This window comes from Gallinula chloropus (assembly GCF_964237585.1).
Source record: "Gallinula chloropus genome assembly, chromosome: 11".
NCBI classification, from domain to species: domain Eukaryota; kingdom Metazoa; phylum Chordata; class Aves; order Gruiformes; family Rallidae; genus Gallinula; species Gallinula chloropus.
The window spans coordinates 6368194-6390617 of NC_140096.1; the positions used below are offsets into that span (position 1 = coordinate 6368194).

The 22424-nt window shown below is 41.1% G+C and overlaps 1 protein-coding gene across 1 annotated transcript in view; it reads right to left on the bottom strand.

Annotated features, from left to right (window-relative positions):
- Positions 1 to 22424, bottom strand: part of COL4A6 (collagen type IV alpha 6 chain) — a gene marked incomplete at both ends in the record, with an annotated part of 125794 nt that overhangs the window by 41674 nt on the left and 61696 nt on the right. Inside the window, 2 exons of the mRNA XM_084269143.1 lie at positions 1109 to 1153; positions 3187 to 3321. Of these exons, the coding sequence (XP_084125269.1) occupies positions 1109 to 1153; positions 3187 to 3321 (180 nt within the window). The remainder of the gene's footprint in view (positions 1 to 1108; positions 1154 to 3186; positions 3322 to 22424) is intronic.

Genomic DNA, 22424 nt, shown 5'->3' on the forward strand with positions numbered 1-22424 from the left:
TAGGAAGTAAGAAAATGCAGCTCAACTGTTGGAGCTCCTGGCCAGCTGAGGAAGTAAGGAAGATCAAAAAGACCAAGAGTATAATCTGAAGGCACAAGGAAACAGAAGCTGGAACAATTTCATCAAGAAAATAAAATTAAGACTAATACCAGAAGGAGAAAGCAAGTGTAGAAACAACAGCTTTACCCCTGAGGTGAAGTGTTTCTAAGATATCTTTGCAAAAATCAATGGGGAAAATCAAAGCAAAATGCTCTTGGCACATAACTTTTTGTATGGTAAAGGAAACAACTGTCACTAGAATGTTAAATTTCTAAAAATTGAAAGAAACAAACAAAAAATTCCTGCTGGTCAGGGAAGGTGGTTACCTACCCCTATCTCCTAAAAATGCAGCAATTATCTCTTTCCCATTTTAGGTTTCTGAAAGGCTCAGATCTAAACCAGAACTAGCACCTAAAGGATAAACAAGGATTCTCTGGAGGTCCTCAGCTCTGATCACTGTTTTCACTTACATCATAGCAACAGATCATCAAGGCAGACCTGGTAACAGTTATCACATACAAGACGGCTACTAAAACATAGAAGGGAACAACCTGCTCTCTGTGTCCATGATCAGTAAGATGAGAACTAGGAGGTTTAAAGAAGGACCGAAGTTAGGCACTAGCAAAGCTTTTCTAACAGAGAAGTTAGAGGTTCCATAATTACAAGGTTTTAAGAATTGGTTAGGAAACACATACTAAAAATAGCCTGAAGCACAGCTCATCATATCTGTTTGACTGTCTGAGATCCCTTTCAATTCCATGAGTCTATGATTTTATGCTGAAAGAAAAGCTTATCAATGATGCAGTGTAGCCCCATGTAACTCAGGTTCACTTTCAGAAATGTATTGTCTTCCTATAGGATCCAAACCTCTTACAAAATAGCATGGGATCACCAGGTAGGCTAACAAACACTGCCATGTCTCTCCAGAGAGAAGCACGCACTTGCAAGATACACTATGTACGTGCTAGGACATACTTCACTGTGCTTACGTGCTTTTGGTTGTGACTGATGTTCTGGTGGTTTATATTTATATAAATATATATATTTATATTTATATATGTAAACTTACCGGGATCCCATTGATGCCTTGAAATCCTGGCACTCCCATGGGGCCCTGAAGAAAAAGAGTATACATTGCATTTCACTTCATCTCATCAATCTCTATATATTCATTACCTGTGAGACCCTTTTTCACTCCAACATTTTCAATCTTGGGCTTGAGCTTTCAAAACTGAAAGGAAGGAGCAAACCATCTCATGCAGATTCTCTCTGACTGCGGGGGTCAGAGAAGATGAGACCTGAGCATCTGAGCTTGACTGGATGCCAAATGAGTGTTTTAGGAATGTTTTAATCAGGCAGTTTAAAGTAAAAATATAATCTACTGCACATCTGGGGAGAACAAGATGCCAGGAATCCAATGTAAGCTTAACTCTCAGTGTCACCCTTGACTTTCCAAGAGTTTCAACAGGACTTGGGGATTTTTCTGTCTATCCTGGGATAGCACCATGCGGAGATACGCAGACCACTGCATTAACTTCAGACCACCCCTGGCTGAGTTGCAAGTAATTACCACTTTGTTGGTTCTATTGCTCTGCTCTGGATAGTAGCAAAATGGACTGTGTAAGCAGAATATTCAGCCTAAACTGCTGTTGCTTTGGAAAGGTAAAGTGTATTGCTTCCTTGAGGGATAAAAAGAACTTTATTGCATGTTGGTATTGCATATGTATCCATTGCAGTGGATGGAAGCAGCAGTTGTCAAGTAAATAAGACATTTTTTTTCAGTGCAAGGATTTTGGTTTGAATCATTAAAATTCAATTCCTATCCTGTGTTACCATGTCTTCCAGGAAAAAAAAAGGGTTAATGACTTCAGTGTTATCTGCTAGAATTATGAAAATGCTATCACTCATACCGGGACTCAGTCCTTGTTTTGAATCCTCTACTCCTGTTCAGATGAGTGAAACACCAAAACTATGACTTTCACTGCAACAATTTTCAGTTTACTTAGTTGTCTTATGAGAATGGGTGACAAGAACCCCCACATGTTGACTAATTAAATGAGAAGAGGGTGTAATTGCAGCATATGAAAGCACAACAGAGCCAGTTTTCATCTAGCCATCTCATCTATCAGTAGCTGGGAAAACACAGAAGACAAACTCTGCTCTGCTGGTCCTGGTACCTAAACTATCTGTCCTTTTCTTATTTGCAGATGTGACCAGAGCACCTTCCATCAGGCTGGTAAAATGCTCTGGGTAGTCCCAGAAGGCAAGCCCTTGTCCTGATGTTCCAGACTCCCTTTGGATTTTAGAAACCAGCACAGCATGCTGGACTTCCCCCGTCTTTTAAGCTTTCAAGCTGCTGCCCTTGAAACATTCCTTTTGTCCAACCACATGGGCACAAGAGCAGGAATCTCATTCCAGTCCTTGCATCAGACAGTATCTGACCTCCCAAATGAGAATCTATTGCATAATCCCTGTCAGGCTATATCATGAGAGCATATATGCTGTTCTGGCCTGTGTGAGGGGACTCAATGAGTTCTCTTCATCCAGCCCAAAAATCACAATGCAAACACAAGCCTGGGGCAGAATGTAAACTTTCCTTAAGGTGAACTCTCCACATGTATCCACTCTTTGTTACTGAAAGTACTTGTTCATACTTCCGTTCATTCTTTTGCCTAGCTCCAAACGCCCCAAACATTTCTAAGAAGGGAGAAAAGACCCCAAGGGCATAAAGACATTTCTAAGTTTGCTGTTCTGCTTGTTCTTGCACACTGAATTGACACCCACACCTCATGGGTTATTCCATTTAACAGGACATAGTTTATTCTTTCTGTTATCATTAACTTTGCACCCTCAAAACTGAATTGCAGGTTTTGTTACCACCCATTCCTTTTGCTTTTCTAGACGTCAATGCAGGATCTTTTATGCAACAGCTTTGCTCATTTGGCAATGGTTCATCTACAATGTTCAGCAGCTTTAGGACCTGCATTCTCCTTCCAAAATAAAAGCAGGGGATTCTCTTGAAGATACTAATGGAATGCTGTTGGTTCTCACCCCTAGACACATAGCCCAAGATTATCTTTATTCGTTAAAAAATATATACCAGATCTATTGCAGGGGGAAAAAAAGAAAAGTCACAACCAAGCCTACCTTGTCACCTTTCTGTCCAGCTGGTCCAGGGGCACCCACTGCCCCTCTCTCACCTTTTGCTCCTGGCAAACCTTCTGGGCCCGTAAATCCAGGTGCACCTATTGGTCCTTGAAGCCCGATCGGTCCTGGTCGGCCCTAATATACAACAAAACATAAGTCAATGCATCACATTCACAAACTCCTTTGCAATTACTCTACCCAAGTCAATCTTTAACACAATTTGATACTTCTCAGGGTAGTTAGGTGTCCTGGTTTCAGCTAGGATAAAGTTAATTTCTTTCTAGCAGAGGGTGGAATGCTGTGTTTGGGAGTTAGGATGAGAGAAGTGCTGATAACACACTGATGTTTTCAGTTGTTGCCAAGCAATCAAGGACTTTTCAGTTGTTCATATTTCCCTGCTAATGAGAAGGTGAGGGACACCCAGGAAGCCGGGAGGGGACACAGCCAGGATGGGTGATCCGAACTGGCCAAAGAGGGTATTCCATGCCAATTAGGTCATGGGGGCTGGTGGGGGAAAGAGCAGGCAGCTCCAGGACGCGTGGTTTTGGGGACAGTCCAGTTTCGGGACAACTCTGAGTTTTGCAGTTCGGTCTTGTTTATTTTGCTATAAAGTCCTGTTATTATTATTATATCTATCTTTCTGCTATCCCAGTAAACTATCCTTATCCCAACCCGTGAGGCTTTGGTTTCTCTGGTTTTCTTTTACCTCCCTTTCTCCCCCTCCCTCAATCCCCCCACTCAAAGAGCCAGCAGCTGCATGGTGCCTGACTCTTGGCTGGGGCAAAACCACAACATTAAGACATGGTGTCCTAATGCCTGTACATTCTTAAAGAGTTTCTTAGAGGTTATTTCAGGTAAGTCATGAGCAATGGTAAGAAATCTCCCATGTCTTCCTGGAAGATTTGTTATTACCCATATTGCTACGGGAGCAAGGGAAGATAAGAATGTTTTGAGATCAAAATGGCCATTGCTTCTTGAATTTACACCTGTATTTCCAAGCTGCAAAGTGCAAAAGGATTTGGCTTATGCTTTAAATCAACCACAGCAAAAGATAACACAAGAGGCAAGAGGCGCATGGGTCACATGCTGTCAGAAAGCACACTTCAGAGTATCTTATACTTCAGAGTACAGTGGCTGAATCATAGAATCACCGAGTCATAGAATGGTGTGGGTTGGAAGGGACCCCAAGGGTCACAGAGTTCCAACCCCCTGCCACAGGCAGGGCCACCAACCTCCAGACCTGGATCTACACAAAGGTGGCCCAGGGCTGAAGAGTGGGATTGATTCCCCTGCGTTCTCCTGGTTACCATATAGTCAGGGTGCAGGTTTTAATTTCTCCAGCACAAAAAGAAGGGTGCAGTGACGGAGCACAGCCCGAAGATGGCAGCCTTTTCTACAACCGCAGCGAATCCTATGCGGCTGATGAGCTTTCATTGCTGTCACTCCACGGATGGACAACGCAGCCTGGTACAAGCCCACGTTGAAGAACAATTTGTTGTAGGTGCTCTGATTTTTTTACTAGCCTCAGAAGTTACCTCTTGGCAACCGACCACGTAACAGAGTTCTGTATTAACACTTGTACTTTTCCTATGGGTCATTTTGAGAGAATCTCAGATGAACAGAGTCTAAGGTCCCAAAGTATCAGTAGAAAATGGCAGTTTAGGGCTATGGTTTCTACTGGCAAGACAGTCAGTGGATTACATGAAGTTATCCATGCAGAGAATCAAGCCTTACTTTAAAAGATATAGAGAAAGAAGTTTAAAACACTAATAATCCTTTCAATTCCCCTCTAGACTCATGCCCATGGTAGTATGCTTCCCTTCTACTCCCTTAACTGCCTAAAAGAGCTGAAGGAATGCAGCTCCCTGCTGCAAGTGTTTTAGTAAACTCAGCTGGAGACATACAAAATCCTGACTCCGTGCCTTGGCAGGTAAAAGACTTCGCTAATTTTAAGACTTTTGTTAATTTTAAGATGTATTTTTACACATTAATAATCAAGAAAAGTGAAACCAACTGTAATTAATTTTAAAAATTCTTTTTCCAGGATCACTTTTAGTACCTGTTTAGGCTAAAACATTTCATCCCATATTCCATGTTTCTTCCCTACTAAAACAGTTTTCTTTTAAAGGGCAGAGATTCTCCTGTGTCACTCTTTCTGTCACTCTTTATGTTTCATCCTGGCCTTTTAGCTGAGGTCAAGTGCATTTTGTATTTCATACCTTTTCTGTCTAGACCCTGTCCACATTGTACACGTCTAGAGGCACTGACCCCATTCTGAAAAGCATTTTCTCTTGGTTATTTTTATGTTTCTTTACACTGAGCTAATTATCAATAGAATCCTTTATATTGGGAACCATATGATTGTAATATTAATCTCCAAATCTTTGGTGGTCCTTTGCAACCGTACACAGTGAGGAACACATTAGGAAAATCACATGCTTTGCTCTCACTTGGTTTCAGCTTTAACTTTTTAATTTCCCATAATCACAAGTTTCAGGCAACATCCCACTTACAGGACGTGGGTAAGGGACTGTTACTTCAAGATACACAGCAGTGGACATACCCTAAAAATGGACATGTTACTGTTATTTACAGCCATCACCCACAAAAGCAACAGCATCCAAGAAGCGAGTTTCTAGAGAAAACACACTGTCAACTCCTCCCTTGTTTGAATTGCCAACACTTTGCTATTCCCTTGGTTTGACTGTGTGCTTAATGACAGTGTTTCCCAGTGGCTGCAACTGATGGGAGCTCAAATTTTCGCTTTCATTTTGCTCTGCTGCAAGTCACTTTGAGAAATATATCTAGATGAGCCAGTAAAAACCCAGTAGCTACACATTCTGCTTGTGTTTGGCTCTGCAGCTGCCTGACAGAAGTTCTCTGTGATTTCAGGGCCCATAGGTAAAAACCTCTCTTTTGCCTTAGTGCCCTACAAGAAAGATTTTAACAGCACTTGAAGATTTTGTCCAGTGCCTCAGAGTGTCACTAAACTATAAAGACACAGTAAAGTGCTTCTAATCTCTCTGATAATGTGATTATGCCATGATAATCAGGCTCTCAAGAATTTCTACTGTTTCTTTTGAAGTCTATGTGGATGGAAATCACGTTTTCTACACTGAAACAAAGGACTCGCCTGCACTGCTAAAAAAGCAGCATTTTTGGTCAGTCAGTAGCACTCCCATGAACTGTCCCAAGATAAAAGCATTACAAAGAACAGACACTGTGGTGTGCAGGAGCAATTCCAGAATTAAAGCGCAATGAAGACTCAGGTTTTACCACAAGGTAAACTTACAAGGGTCAGCGCCAGGTGGAACTACTGTTTGACCTCAGTGAGTTTACCTTGTGGTAAAAAGTTAAGTGCCTAGTCTTTATTGTGCTTTGGCATCAGCCCTGCTCTTTCCCAAAGGAAAAAAAGAATAAAACATCTCTTAGCAGCAAGGACAAGCTTAAACATATGATCTGGATCACTTCAAACAGAAACTATGGTGAATCAACAGACCTCCCTACTTTTAATCTTTGTTGTTCAATATATGAGGCCCAGTGGCCTGTAGAAAAGACATTAGTAATTAATGCAAACAGTATCATTTTGGTTTCCTGGCTGTATGACAGCTGTTTTAAAAAAAGAGGAAAATTATAGAATGCTAATAACACTGAGCAAGGACAAATTCTATGAAATCATTGTGACTTCTGAATGTTTTCTGAAACGCTCACTAGAATTTCCTAGGTTTCAAACCCATGCCCTGCATTCTCAACCCTATTTGTGCACCAGGCTTTTATTATACAAGCAGCACTAAATGAGATGCCTGCATCTCTGTAATGAATAAGATGCTGGTAAAAAATGGTCTTATTTCATGCTACACCATGGCATTTCTAAATATAATTCCACAATTTTGACCAAGTTTGTGCCACAGGTTCAATGAGAGGCATGCACATCTCTGTTACATACTCAGCCCAGTATGGTGGGTAATGATGGGGCTTCTCTGCTGCTACACAACCAGATACATCACAGTTTCTCTATTGTCCTTACCCTTTTTGCCAACTCTAATACCCCACATAAACTTTCGCCCACTGAAGCAGAGTTGCTGCACATAGCATTGCAAATTCCATGCATTTTTTCCCCCCATTGCTTCTGTGAGCTTGGAGAATAACGTGTAAATCTCTTTGATTTGTTGCTGTGCAAAGGAACACAGGCGGCAGTGGTACAGAGCCACCAGACATGCCCCTTCTTTCAGGGACAAAACAAAAATACAAGTGCTTGCTTACTTGGGGGACAGTACTGCTAGCCTCACCCACTATCAAATGCTACGACAGGGATTCATCGCCAAAACAGGATCCTGGAACTCAGAAACTGAGGTAAGCAGAGCAGGACTAGTAACAAAGTGGAATACTGACTGGACAGGGCAGAACTGATTCCTGCTGCTTCTGTCTGTAAATTCATAGACTGCCACATTTCAAGCAGCAAAGCATGCTGGCCATTTCCCTCTGTCTCCCACACTTCAGATATTTATAAACATTGATCAGATCCCTTCTCAGTCTTTTCTCTAGGCTGAACAGCCCTGGTTCACTCAGCCTTTCTTCACAGGAGAGATGCTCCAGGCCCTTAATCATCTTCGTAGCCCTTCTCTGGACTCTTTCCAGGACAGCCCTGTCTTTTTTATACCAGGAAACCCAGAACTGGACACAACGCTCCAGGTGGGGACTGACCAGGGCAGAGAAGAGTGGGACAAAAACTCATTCATTTACACAAATAAATGCTAGTGACAAATATTTACTTTACCAGCAAGTGCTTTTAAGTCTGAAGCAACTTATGATTGCTTGATTACCTTACAGCAACCCAAAGAGCCAACCATTAATTCATCATGGCCTTAAAAAACATATGTTCTCAGAAACGAGACACACTAAGCAGAATCTAACCTGAAACTTTCAAGGAAGATTTATACACCCAATTCCTGTGTTGCACAGGACAGCCTGTACAAGGGACTGAGCCTCTGAGATGCTCTTTCCCACAGGCAAATAGCATTACCCATTTAAATCACAGCCATTCTCTCTGCTCAGGGATGTCATGTTAGGAAAGACGACACACGACACACACCAACCTCAATGAAGTGTCTATAGGTGACTTATTGGTGAGAGGCAGCAGTGTCCATTAGTGAGCAGCACGCCCTTGGGCTAACCACTTCTACTTTCCACCTCCATTTTCTCCCTTCTCCTCTTTCGCCTGCCCTGCCCTTGCTGCAAGATTCCTGTGGCAGTGGTTATCTCTTGCAAGATAGACAGGGCCTAGCATGAGAGTCCTGCTCTCAACTGGGGCCCCGCTGTTCAACTGTAATAATAATAATTACTGATGAAAAACCCTTCACTATTCTCCTAAATTACAGGTCAGGTATCCAGTGCCCTGCTCACATTCCAGGGTAAGTAATTATTTTCCCTACTGAAATATGCTTTGTACTTTTAAAGAAAATTATTATTCAGTTTTTCTTCACAAAACTTAGGGAAACTCCTGTTGAAAATGGCTTATTTCTGCCATATAACTTACAGTTCCTCCATACAGCTTTTTACCCAGGCAGCATGAAATGAATACACAAAACTGTATAGACACACAGAAACAATGGGCTGGAAAAACATCATGTGCAACAATCCTACTTCATTCTGTACCTTCCCCCAAAAATAATATTTTTTTTTCTTTGTTGTCCTCTGTTTTTTAAAGAAGGATATCAGGGTAATAAGATTTTAAATAAGGAAAAAAGAAACTATTCATTTAAAAAACTCCTGTGAAATCTTTTAATATCATAATTAATTTTAGAAGCTTTGTGTATGCAAAGCAGCACTTGGCATGCTCACGCTGCAGACTGTCAGGGCTGCTCTGCACATCTCAGGCACAATCCTTTAAAGTCGTACTGAGCAACTGCAGGCTGCTTCTCATAATAATTTCCTATTTTAGTTCATGTGATAAACTCTGTTTTCAAAAAATACCTCTGTTATTTCCACTAAGCCTGACTAGACATGACCACAAGTAGAACATCTAGAGGATAAAAAATGTTAGTGCATATATATAGTTTTACACCCTATTTTAAACTCCTAAAAAAAAAGAAATTTGATTCCATAAACCATTTGTTTCTTGAATCCTGTAGTTCAGTAACATAAAGAAGGTTTACCACATTATAAATATAGAACTTCATATAAACCCTGGATGGTTAAAAGAAGTATTATTTATTTTTAAGTATTTTTATTTTTACGCTGTATCTCTGAGAAGCTTGTTCTTTAGAACACTCAATTCCAGCTCAAAACTTTCATGGAACATCCTGATCCAATCAATTCCACATATTTGCTATTTCTATTTCTAGCACACAAAGAGACAACATACTGTCGCCTCTTCCCCACCATGGCCAATGTCAGGAGCGATGCAGTGTTAAACCTAAGCAACTATTCCATTTTATACTTCATGACCTTTAAAGAAACTACTTTTAAAATAATGTAAGAGAGTGAAAAAGGCTATAACTCAGCTTGCTGTTTTGCTTTGATGTACTGAAATGTCCAAGCTAGATAAGAAAGTAAGCGCGTGTGGAAAGGTTCCAGGCCACAGGGAACACAGATAACATGAAAGTAAGTGAAAGTCACTTGTGGGCTGTAACATCTGTGGGAGAGATGTGCTGCCCAGGCAATTGCCTTCCTGCTGCACTACTGAGAGAAGGGGATCCATGTGCAACACCGAGCCTCATACAGAATGATGGGCACTGCAGAAATATGAAGATACTAATCAAGGGGATTTTTTAAAATAAAGAACAAGCAGCAGGATTTATGAAGCACAAAGATGACTTATGTTGTATTTCAACTGAATAAGTAACAGTTGCATAAAATCATCAGTTAAAGCTTATTTTTAAGGAGCTACACCATATATTTGAATCACATTTACAGGCTCTTTTCATGATCATTGCTCAGAATTATGCCTTTATTTCAGCAGAAACTGTGTGAAACAGTTACCATGCTTTGCAGCAGCTAGATACTGATTAATTGCATCCCAGAGTATCACCGCAGCAGAGGTGATCCCCCCTGAATCCCCAGCTTACCCACTGTTTGTTTAAGCTAATTGGCCATGAGGCTCAGGTGACACACAGCCATCGGAGGTTTTCCCTACTTGCCATGGCAAAAAGGGGTTTTTGTTAAACTGACAGATCTCTTCAGGGCCTTTTGGGGTTTTAAACTGGAAGGGTGATGCCAGGTTCACAAACAAACAGGGAACAATTCCTGTAGACAGCACACAGGACCAACAACACGCAGTACTCTTCTGAAATCACACACGGGTTTAAGCCTGACTTAGAGGCAAGTGAGGAAATGAGGCATGAAGGAGGAGGTAAGGGTGGGCAGGAAGAGCTCCCACACCTCATGGAGCTCTGGTGTTAATTTACACTCATCAGCATTCCAAAATATAGGGCTTATATTGAAAGGATGGACTACATGATTATGAAACCTTACCAAAAACATTGCAGCGAGGTCTAACTGACTTCAATTTCCTTAGGAACCAAGCATTTTTTATTTAACAAAAGAGCATAGCACAGCCAAAGGTTTGAATGGTTTATGAGATTTTATGGTCTTTTGCAACATCAGTTCATCTTCTCTCCCTCAAGTCTTTAGTGCCTAATCTCTAAAAAATGTTTTAGAAAGCCTTTACAGTTTCCTGACCTGTTCACATAGGACAGCAGCTGTCATAACATTTTCCTGCCCTTAACTGAGGGAAGGGCACTTCTGAATATTGTGTGCATCTCTTGACAGCAGCACAAGTCCTGAGCTGAATTTTAATACAAAAGGATTAGTTATTTCAGAAAAAACACAGGATTTCCCTAGGACTTCTTTCCCTTTTTTCTGATGGCTATACAGAAAAACAGACAAGTTAGCCTATGCAAAGATTTTATTTTTTCTTTTCCTCAGCATCATGGAATGGTTTGGGTTGGAAGGGACCTTAAAGCCCATCTAGTCCCAACCCCCTGTCATAGGCAGGGACACCCTCCCTATAGCCATGGGTGCCCAAAGCCCCATTCAACCTGGCCTTGAACACTGCCACGGATCCAGGGCAGCCACAGCTTCTCTGGGCAACCTGTGCCAGGGCCTTTCCACCCTCATATGGAAAGATTTCTTCCTAACATATGACCTATATCTCCCATCTTTCAGCTTAAGGCCATTCCCCACTCTTCTGTCACTCCCTGTCCCTATAACCAGTCCCTCTCCAGCTTTCCTCTAACCCCTTCAGGTACTGGAAGGTGCCATAAATTCTCCCTGGAGCCTTCTGTTCTCCAGGCAGAATATGCCCAACTCTCTCAGCCTGTCTTCAAGGGAAAGGTGCTCCATCCCCCGATCACCTTCATGGCCTCCACTGGACTTACCCCAACAGCTCAATATCTTTCTCATACTGGGGACCACAGAGCTGGACATAGTACTGCAGGTGGGGTCTCACCAGAGCAGAAGGTACACAAGTTGTCTCTGGTGAGAACATGGCAGTAGAAAATGACCAAATGGCAGCTCCTCATCAGTCAGCCCCTGAAACAAGAGACGTGTTGAACGTGTTGAACAAGGGTCATAGCCCCTGACTGCTGGCTTTGGCTGCAGGGCTTTTCTCTAACCAGACTGATCTGCAGATGACACTGGTTCTGTTGCCAACTCTTTTTTGCCCCTTACAGGCCAGTGAAGCCTTTTATGCTGATACAGAACAGCAGGTATCTAGATTGCTATTGCTCCAGCAGAGGATCAGCTAACTGGCTATAATTAGTTTTCCTGTTTACTGAAAACTGTGAATTAAAAGAATAATTAAAAATGCTTCATTCTTGAGTAACCTGTAGTGATGTGCCACACACTTGTGCAACCTGCAAAGGAGGGCAGCCCACAACGACTGCCAGCTTTGCTGTGCTTTCTTCTTCTGCCTTACCACCCTTACTTTGGGCAGTATTTTTACTTCTATCAGAAATACTTTGCAGTCTGGCTTTACATTTTGTGTTCAAAGTCATCTCCTACCCAGTATCTTGTTTCTTTCAATAAGACAATCAAATGGGATCACTTAATGGTATCTCATATTTTAATTGCATCTATCTCTTGCTTTTCACATAAATGATACGGATAAATTTCAGAGAAACCCCAGGGATTTATAAACCAACTTTACACAATTTCCAGCACCTGGCTACAGGCCTTATAATATGTGCTATGTGTATATCTATGCACAATATGTACATATATATATAGCAAGTCCAACAAACTTGCAAAGATCAAGCATACTATTTTTCACAAACCATTAAAGGGCGTTTTACTGAAGTCCTTACTGAGGGAGATACCACACAGACTATAGATTAGACAAGTCCCTTGAGAAAAACTGATCCTGAATTGCCGTGACTTGCAGCCACAGCCAGACTGCCGCCCATGAAGCCACCACCTCCAACTCTCCTGAAGATACACCCCACATCACACGGCTTTTTCACAGATCCTCTATGGGCTCAGGAGGAAAGAAGAACACGTGGTGGTGTGTTATTTTTCCTTCCACTTGTCCCTAGCACCCTACAGAACAAAGCAATGAAGTGCCCTGTGTTTCTCAAGAGCTGTTTCACTGAACAGCTACAATGAACTTTCGCTACCTTCCCCTTCTGGCTGGCATTTCCAAGCTGCCTTCTGCATGGACTCCAGTGACAGAAGATTCATTGTTGCAAAAAAATGTTGTCAGTAGAAAATTAGCTGTATTAAGTAGTGTACTTGAACCAGTGAAATCTTGCCAGTGTCAGGCCTGTTAAGACTATTAAAGGGACATTGTATCTAGACAGGCAGGGAGGGTTCAGCCACATGCTGAAGCCAAACAGCCTCTGAACATCCTCAGGGTCTGCTGTGTCCAGACTCGTTAATTTGCTTTGGGCTTCTCTCCAGTTCTTTCTTCTACAACAAACCCAATTTTAAAATTTCTAATACCCCTTGCAAGCAAAAACTGTGAAAAGTTAGCGTTTCCTCAGAAGCAGAACAGAGATGAGGGCAAGGGGTAGATCTAGCATGAAGAGACCTGCTCATACAAACGTTTTCCCAGTGCAGCCATTCCTTAAGCAGACAGGATGGTTTGGTCTCCCCAGTTGCACTGAGGGGCAGAGCCACTGACTTTGATGCAGCCCACAAAGGCACTGGCTGTGGAAGTCCAGCTGTGCATTGAGAAGCTTCCATTCAGCCCTCCAAGCAGCAAATGAATGGGTGAAACTGCACGTCTTGGGGCAACTCGCTTTTTCACATACACAGCTCTGCATCCATCAGCCTTTACAGCTCCCAACAAGAGCTGAGGGGTTTTGAAAACGGAAGGAAAGAAGCAGGGAACTGGGAATTTTTGTCCAAAGTGCTTCTCCACTGGTTCACAATTTCTAATTCTACATTATAACTACATTTGACTATTTTTCTCTTTCTGTCTGGGAACTGGAAACGAAGAGACATCCTGCTCCCCCAATTACACAGAGATAACAAGATAACTCAGGGATAAGGAACAGATCCAGAAGCAAGAGGCAGACGGAAATGGAGTTACGGAAGCTGCTTCTGCTCTGGGGATGATAGAGAACGCTTTCCATTTCCCTCATGCTGTGGGAATAGAGTGTGTCCTCTTGTACCAGAACTTCCCCAAACATGACAGCCAGCAGAGACAGGAATGAGAATGAAGAAACCAGTAATGAAAAAACAAAGAAACCCTGAGGTTTCCATGCAAGGAAACAGTTACAGAGCTCTAGTGATTGCTTACAAGATGCCTTCTTGGCCTTGCTAAAGGGCCTCTTGCCAGAGACAAGAAAATAGTTCATGAACCTTTTAGAGAAATGAAGCTCTACATTGCAGCTGCAGCTACAGACCAGCTATTCCCAGCTTTTGTCTGCAGTTAAACTAAGTTCCCAGTCCACTGAAATCCTGGCAATTATCGTGAGGAACTAATTTCCACAAGATGCATTCCTACTTGTACTTGGGAGGTGGCTATCAATGAATTGTATTGGTGAGCTGACAACTAGAAGTCTCAAATTGCACTTTATCTGAACAGATTATAGTAAAAAAGTCTAGATGTAATCTAAGAAAAACTGATAATGTACTGCATGACATATCTCAAAGGAGACCAATTGTTTAGTTTCCACAGTACCTACTCTAGAGCAACAACTTCCCTCAAAGAGTCCTAACTGAGGGCGATTTCAATGGTGATATCATAATATCATGCTAATTTGTTAATTAGCAGCTGTGGCTCTACTGAGGGTATTACTCCCCTAGTTTTCCACTCTTCTTATGGAAGTTTTCTGTGTTGGTCTCAATATTTTCACCATGTTCCAGATAAAACAGAAAAAACGTATCGGTTTAAATGCTGCAAGAATTACCAACTAAGAGAACAATCTCCAAGACAACAGCTTGCCTTTAAAGCTTTATAAAAAGTTGTTCAATTTCTTTTTATTACTTTTTATCTACCAGCAGATATTCTAACTAGTAATGTGGCTGTTCATATTAGGGTGGTCTTAAATTGCCTTATTGCATTTTGTAATAACTTGTACACTGAGCTGAGTTGGTTGCAGAAACTTAGTACTAACTAAAATATATTTTAATATTTGGAATAAAACATAGCTGGTTTTTCAGGCAGTAACTATTATGATAATTAAATAAAAGATGACTTTTTAAATGTTTGTCATTATGTGTTTCTCCAGACAATAAACTGAATCATTAGAATATGAACAACACAGACTTGGACTGCAAGTGTAACATTGGTATTGTAGAAGAAGATTTAAATGCCTCTACCCAATCTTGCCTTTAGGAGTATCAATCTGTCTCAGGTTCTTGAGAGAACAAGCTTATAAGATGCTGTGACAGCTGAATCTTTCCTCTAACTTAGCTTGCAATCCAAATCATAGCTTAACCTGGATGCTGGACCAGGATCTTAATGCTGGCTTTTTGGCTCATTTATCATATTGGAAGGTCTAATTATTCTATTAAATGTCATTGTTACACAGAAACCCTGCTATCTATACATTGCCACAAGCAAACCAATGTTCCAGAAACAAATTTTGTCTTTTTTCCTCTGTTCTTATGGATGCATGACTTGTATCCCTTCCCCTCTCCAACATCCAGTCTTTGTGCTATTATAACCAAATTTTAGTACTTATAACAATGTGATTCTGAAACCAAGTCTGAAACTGGCATCTGATTTATGCAGCATGGAGCCACCTCTAAGCCCTACCACCAAATCATGTATTAGCATTATTCATCTGGTGAATAAAATAGCCTTTTTTTTGAAAAACAAAGCAAAACAAACAAAAAACAACACGTGCATTTAAAATAATATCCATTTTAGTCACCAGGGCATGCTCCACATGCTAAACATTCTGTTTACAAGAAAGAAACACAGCAAAAGTTCTCATTATCCACTAAGGTCATTCAGCCCCAAAGGATGCTTCCAGTTAGAAGGCAGGCAGTGAAAGTAGGCCATTCATAGATCTGTCCAGTAAGGGGTCAGTGAAGAACAATAGATTCTCTGCAAGCAGTTTCCCCTACGTTTTGCCTCCCATAGCCTTCCCAGCATGTTCCTGGCACTTCAGAAAGGTCTGAGCAGCTTTCCTTGCAAAGGGTTCTGCTAAAAACAAAATTATCTCTTGGAATAGATAACACTAGTCAAGATTTAAAACTCAGATGGGAACTATTTGCTTATTCAAGATAGCAGATTTCGAACAGAACCTCTTCCCACAGACCTGTTACACAGCAGAGCCAAGGGGAGGTTTGCAAACATGTAAACATTTCACTTTAAAGGGAAAAAATGGAGTCTGTGAATTCTCATCTACACATAGCTTAGAAATATATAGACCAAAGCAGGAGCTGCTGAGGGTAGTAGAGGCCCACAGGTCTACAAACATAACATTTGGCAAGATTCCAGTTATCTCTAGAGGCTTAAGCAGAGCAGGTCCAGGCAAAATTTTACTACAGTGCCTGATAACAAGAAGCGCCAGTCAGTCAGTGGCTGGTTTACTAGGCTGTGTCAGAGAATAAACTGCAATTAGTAAAAATAACTTCAAACCAAAGTCAGGAAGAGAGAAAAACATTAGGAGAAATGAAAAATCCTCTAAGTGTTGCATATTGATCAAGATAAGGACGGAAATGAACTATTCACCTACTTGAATTCCCACTGGCTAAGGTATATAGCATAAATGATTAATTCCAGTGTTGCTTGTCATCACATAAATTGTATGTTTAAGTCCTTGGACATTTACTACGTGGCTGTATTAACACTCAAAAAAAGCTTCATTCATTTGTTGGTATAAACCACACTTCCAGTCTGCTTAATCTTTGACAGACAGCTCTCATTGTCCCCCAAATCCCTTGCTACACAATACAACAAAGACTTAAATGACTCTGTAGGCCGGCCCTACTACCCACACTGCTCTGCGCTTCCTGCCCATATATCCCTGGAATTCATGACCATGCAGATTACTAAATTACACACTAGGCCAGGGATTAAGTGTGGCTCTTTGTATGGGAGCATCTGAGGTCTGGAAGAAGATTTTACCTGTCACGGTCTGTGCTCACTGGGCCTTGATGAGAGGCAGAAGGAAGCAGTGCTGCAGAAGATCATGAACACTGGTGTGTGATAATCAGCGATCTGTATATGATGACAGGATAACCTGACTGGTGCTGTCCTGCACACAGGTCTAGGGTGCTTTAGACAGACAATAACCAGCCTGCTATTTCCAAAGCAGCTCAGCAGCTTCTTCCCTCCTAAAATAAAAGGAGAAAATGTTCCCTGTTCTGACAGGCCACAAGCCAGATAACGGTCTTCACTGTACCCAAGCAGAACTGAAATGTCTAAGGGTTAGGAATGTATCCTGCAGTTAAACAAACATACCAACAAGCCAAATGGAAGGGTATGGTAGCTCATCAGTTGTTTTAAATTAGCTAATCAAAGCTGGAATTGCTTTCAGAATGCTTATGAGTTACATATCTGAAAGAAAAAAAAACATGCCAAGGACATCAAATACCCTTGTTCTATATGTACATACAGAAGTCACATTGCTTCTCACTTGAAAAATCAGAAATCTTCAGTAGGCCTTAATCTTGATGTCTCTGTCAGCAGGAGAAAAGTAGTCTTTACACAGTTGTAACATACAGATGGCTGGTGACTCCAAGCTTTGTCTAAGTCTCTTTAGAAGTTCAGTAGTTGAAGAATTACTGTAGCCAGGACAGTATAATCATGGAAATCAGGAAAAGTCTATTGAGAGAGACAGCACATTTCATAAAACAATTTGTTTGCACATTTTAATTTTTTTTAAGCTAGTAGGTGATACCATCTCATTTGATTTCCTTCTCTGCCTGCGTATTGTTTACTACAAGCAGCAAATACTGGCATCTTCCAGTCTTAAAAGATGATTTTGAATTTCTCATTATGTTTTGCACTCACTTGGAGCTCAGTGAGTGACAGGTATTACCCAAGGCCTGACAGAGAGAAAGTTCACAGCATTGTTGCTTTTATGGGTTTGTTTCAGATGGCAAATAACTAACAAAAGATTGTGAATATACTGGGGACCAGTACACCACATTGCAGTGATGCCTTGGTTCAGCATCATCCTATTACATCAAAGAGTAGCGTTACTACATGCCAACATGATGACACATCATTTTAGAGGAACCAAAACTGCCTCAGATCTGCAAATAGCCTCCTAACAGCTCAAAAAATTGCAAACCCCCAGAAACCCTGGGAGGACAAGCACTGGAAGCAGATCTGGTCTGCACAGACTCAGCAGGACTCTTTGGAAGTTGCTGCCAGTGCTCCTTTTGCAGCCAGAACAGTCATTGTTGAGCTGCACAAACTACTCTAAGCCCTGTCCCTCGAGCCACCAGTTGGGGAACAATCGTTAGACTGCTGTTTGAGAAAAATCCTCAAAGCATACTTTAAACGACTAGAGAAAAAAAAGAATCCTCTCTTGATCACTGCCTACAAACTGGCTTTGTATTTCCCTTGTTCAAGAAACTCCAATTTCAGTTAAACCACAGCTATCTGCAGCAATGTTTTTCCATGGGATACTTCTTTAAATCCTCACAACATGCTGCATAGTGTGCAATAAACTGCGCCCTCAGCCACACACATACATACCACCCCCTTTCAGAGACTAGAGTAAGTTGTTCCCAATGCTCTTAAGTATTTTTCACAGCCTAGCTTTTAGCCAGCAAGAACAGCAAAACACTGAATTGGAGTTACTGTATTCTCTGTATCTGGATCTCTGAATACACATTCACTTCTTTGGAGCTTTAGATGATATGGAGACTCCTGTGTCTTCCCATTGACACCAATATGGACAAAGACTTCAGCAGAGTACAGAAGAATCAGACCCAGTATGCATCACTCCTTCACTGCCATTGCTCTTGCCAACACAGCTGATCTTTGCTTGGCTGAATCAGCATCAGCAGAAATGTTGTCTTACATCTGCCAGTGACTGGAAATGCCAACTCTGCAAGTGTCTGCTGACCAAAGCCTGAGAGGAGTCATGCCAGGAAGGCTAAAGGGTCAAGGCTTACAAGCAGAATAAAGGGAAAGGAATCTGAGAAATAAAAGAAAGGAGATAGTGGTAAGAAATACAGAGGAGACATGGCTATACTGCCCACCTTCAGTTTGTAGCACAGACCAAAGAGTACACACGAGGAACCAAAAAATCAACAAACCATCCTACATCCAGGGTAAGGTGAAGCATCACAGCCTGTGTCCTTGCTCCCACTGTGAAACTAAGCACAGAGAATGTGTGTGGGAGACACTTGCTAGTTGTTTTTTCTGTGAATCTGGCTACCTCCCTGCTTTTACTATTGCTTCCAATGACAAAGCTGAGGAACAGGCAACAGAAGTGAACAAGTTGCTGAAGAGCAGCTTCACAGGTGGTCATGGGAAAGGCAGGCTGCAGAGTCTGGGTCTCGTTTTCCCAGCTCTCACAGAGGATGTGCCCAAGCACAGACCTTACATACTGAACACTGGAATTTCACCTGAGTCTCAAAAGCTGCATCATATTTTCTTTCCTTTCCAGAAACAATGTTTTTCTATTGACACAAGTAAGAGTTTTGACATTTCAGTGTTATCTATCAACTGGAATAATGGCTATTTTATTCTGAGGAAGTGAAATTTAACTATCCAGAAACTTGGTCTTTGCTTAACAAACAAAAGAAGAATACATTTTTCTTGTTTCCATGTTATGGGATGCAACAGCATGTGTAGAAAAAAATCTGTGAATTCTTTTGATTGCAATTTACCAGTAAAAATCAGTATTACTTAGTTCCATAGCAGGGCTGATGCTTCTTCTATCACCACACCATTCTAGTATTAGCAGCCCATGCTGTATTTGTTAAAGAAACAACTAACCATTAACACCAACTATTTTCTTTTCCTCTCCACTGAAGCTATATGTGAGTGCATATCCTCTTCAAAATATCAGCAGCTTCAAAGGCTTTTTTTTGGTAGCTATTTCCAATTCCGGCAGCCTTTCAGGAAAGCAAGAGAGACTGGATCCCCACCTGTATTTAGCACTGAACAGATCAGTGCTCAGAGAGACAATACTATCTTGAAGATATCTTGCACCACTGAGTCTAAATTATGTGATCTACATACACTCAGCCACCCAGTAAGGGACAATTTAGTGACCTATCTTCCTTTAAATTATACAAAAGAATGCCATAACTTCATCCAGGCACTAATGATTAGAAATAGGACATTACACAGTTTCTTGTGGTATTTTTATGGCTCCTTAACTCTGTTGAGAGCCTGCATGCTGTAAGAGCATGTTCACCTGGTCACGTATGGACAGCTCTGTGCCACCTCCCTCCACTCCAGAGCAGGGGCCGCTTAAAATTATGTGCTTCCCTGAGTCAGACTGTACCAACATACCCTCAGACTCCTCCTCTGGGAAACGTTCCTTGGGTGTCTTATCCTGCAACATTGCTTATGTGTATATTTGGGATCATTTTAATTATATTGTGGATCCATTAAATGGATTCTTAAATATCCCTATTGCATCTGCAGTGAGCACCAAGTCCAAATGCTCTACAGTTGAAAGCAGACGGATGAAAAGCCAGATCTGCCCTTGTGTCCAGCTACAGTTTGGGACAGTTCCATGTTTTTGTCCCAGCTGTGTACTTTTCTCCAAAAAATCAGTAAATTTAATGTTTGGAAGGGAAGTTATTTGGTGCAGGGCTTTTTTCTTGTTTATACAAAGTACAACTGATCCTGATGTGCAACTGAGGCCCCAGGTCCTGCTGTACCACAAATACTGAAAACAATCATAGAATCATAGAATATCCTGAGTTGGAAGGGACACATAAGGATCATCAGGTCCAACTCCTTGCTCCACACAAGGTCAGACAAGTCAGATCATCAAAATGAAGAAATTAGTCTTTGCACAAACACTTCTTTTAAAATATGAAGCATCTGGATGGTGTCTTCCAGTGCCCCTGGAAATAGTATTTTACCTCCCACATTAATATAGCTGTTACAGGACAGACATATTTCTAATTTACTGGATTAATTTGATTGTTCTACAGACACAGTGTAAGAAATCTCTGAAGTCAGTGCAGTAGTATGCAAGTTCAGTGCAAGGAAGAATTAATCAGGTGATAAGTAAAAAGTAACTGGTTCAAAATTTTCTTGCACAATTAAATTTTCTGGTTTGGTTTAAACACAAGAGTATTGGGAAATTGGGATAATTGTTACACTGATATATCAAAAGAATAATACCTCAAACAGTGCATTGCACAGCAAAACCCACAGAAATTAAACTAAGCAGACAATTTGTAAATACACTTTTTGTTTAGACTGGAATGCAGGTTTTATACAGCACATAAAATACTTGAATCTTACCCAAACAAGTTCAGGGACAAAGCAGATTTTAAGAGTATACACCTAGAGCTGTATGTTTTGTTTACTACCAAACCTTTTGCAAAATATTTAGAAATTAATTTAAACATAGGAAGCATTAGCTCAGAAAGACTCAACAGGAAAAAAGTGCACATTATTAGTCATATCTACATTTAATTAGTTCTTCATCTTGTAAGAATAAGGTTCCTTCACTCTTGGGATACAGTGGTTAAAACATTAACACGAAAAGCTAAAATCAGATCAAATGCTCTATGTTTAGCAAAAAAAGACTAAACCCTACTAGTTCTGACAAGCAAGCGATGCTTGCTATGGATTTGGAAACCTTCCAAAGTTTGTAACCTGAATAGCCAGTTGTGCTTAGAAAGAATTAGGGTAGGGAGTTTCTGATAGGCTGTGGCATTTCAGAGCAACCAAAGGGCACCGGATCTTAGAAGTGTGTGTAAATTTGTTCAGAGGCCATTTAGACTCAAAGCTGCCTGAGACTCCAGGCCACCACACTCAGGAGAAACAGCTAATGCTCCTTTATGTTCACATCTCGTGGTAAGTCAGCAGTTATTTGCTGGAGGTGAGGGAGTGCTGATCAGACAAGCTCTCACCAGATTTGCAAAGTGACTGGGCAGCAACAGCATTTCCAGTGTTGTACAGACTGAGCAAGATTAGAGAACACACTGAACTGCACTGGCAATGGCTTAAAAAACTAGCATTCCCCAGCCTCTCTAATGCACTGCACAGCCTAGCAAGACTATACATAAATACCTACCTTTCATTTTGAATAGTTACAGCTTTTTGTTCTACAGATCAATCAAGCTTCTCACTCATATTTTGGTCCTTTAAAGAACATTAAAGTTTCTACATGTTTCTTCAAGTAATGAAACTGTTAAATACACAATCAGTGTTTCAAGACCAAGAAACTGGATTATCCCCCTCCAAAATAAGCTCAGGATTTCTTTTTTCTGCCTAGTCAGTGAAACTGTTCTCACACTAGTCTCTACTTCTGGCTATCAGATTACATATGTATAGTTATGTGTAAAGATGGAGAGGGTGGTTAGATCTGTAGCATTGCTTAAGACAAAGATAAGGATGCTTTACATTGCCAGCATACCTGTAACACTGTGCTCCAGGACCCCATTAGTTTACTTTTTTAACGTAAATCTAGAGTAGCATCACTGAAGTCAGCCAAGTGACAAGTGACTATGCTAGCAACTGGTTTTCACCAGTATAAAGAACAGACCTCCAACAAAGCTAAGCCACAGGAAACTCTGGTATTTCTCTGGTATGTCTCTATCTGACAATTGTAGGAATGCAGCAGAACCAGACTGAAATGAAGATCTGGTATTCTCCAATATTTTTAATCACAATTTGAGAAATTTTC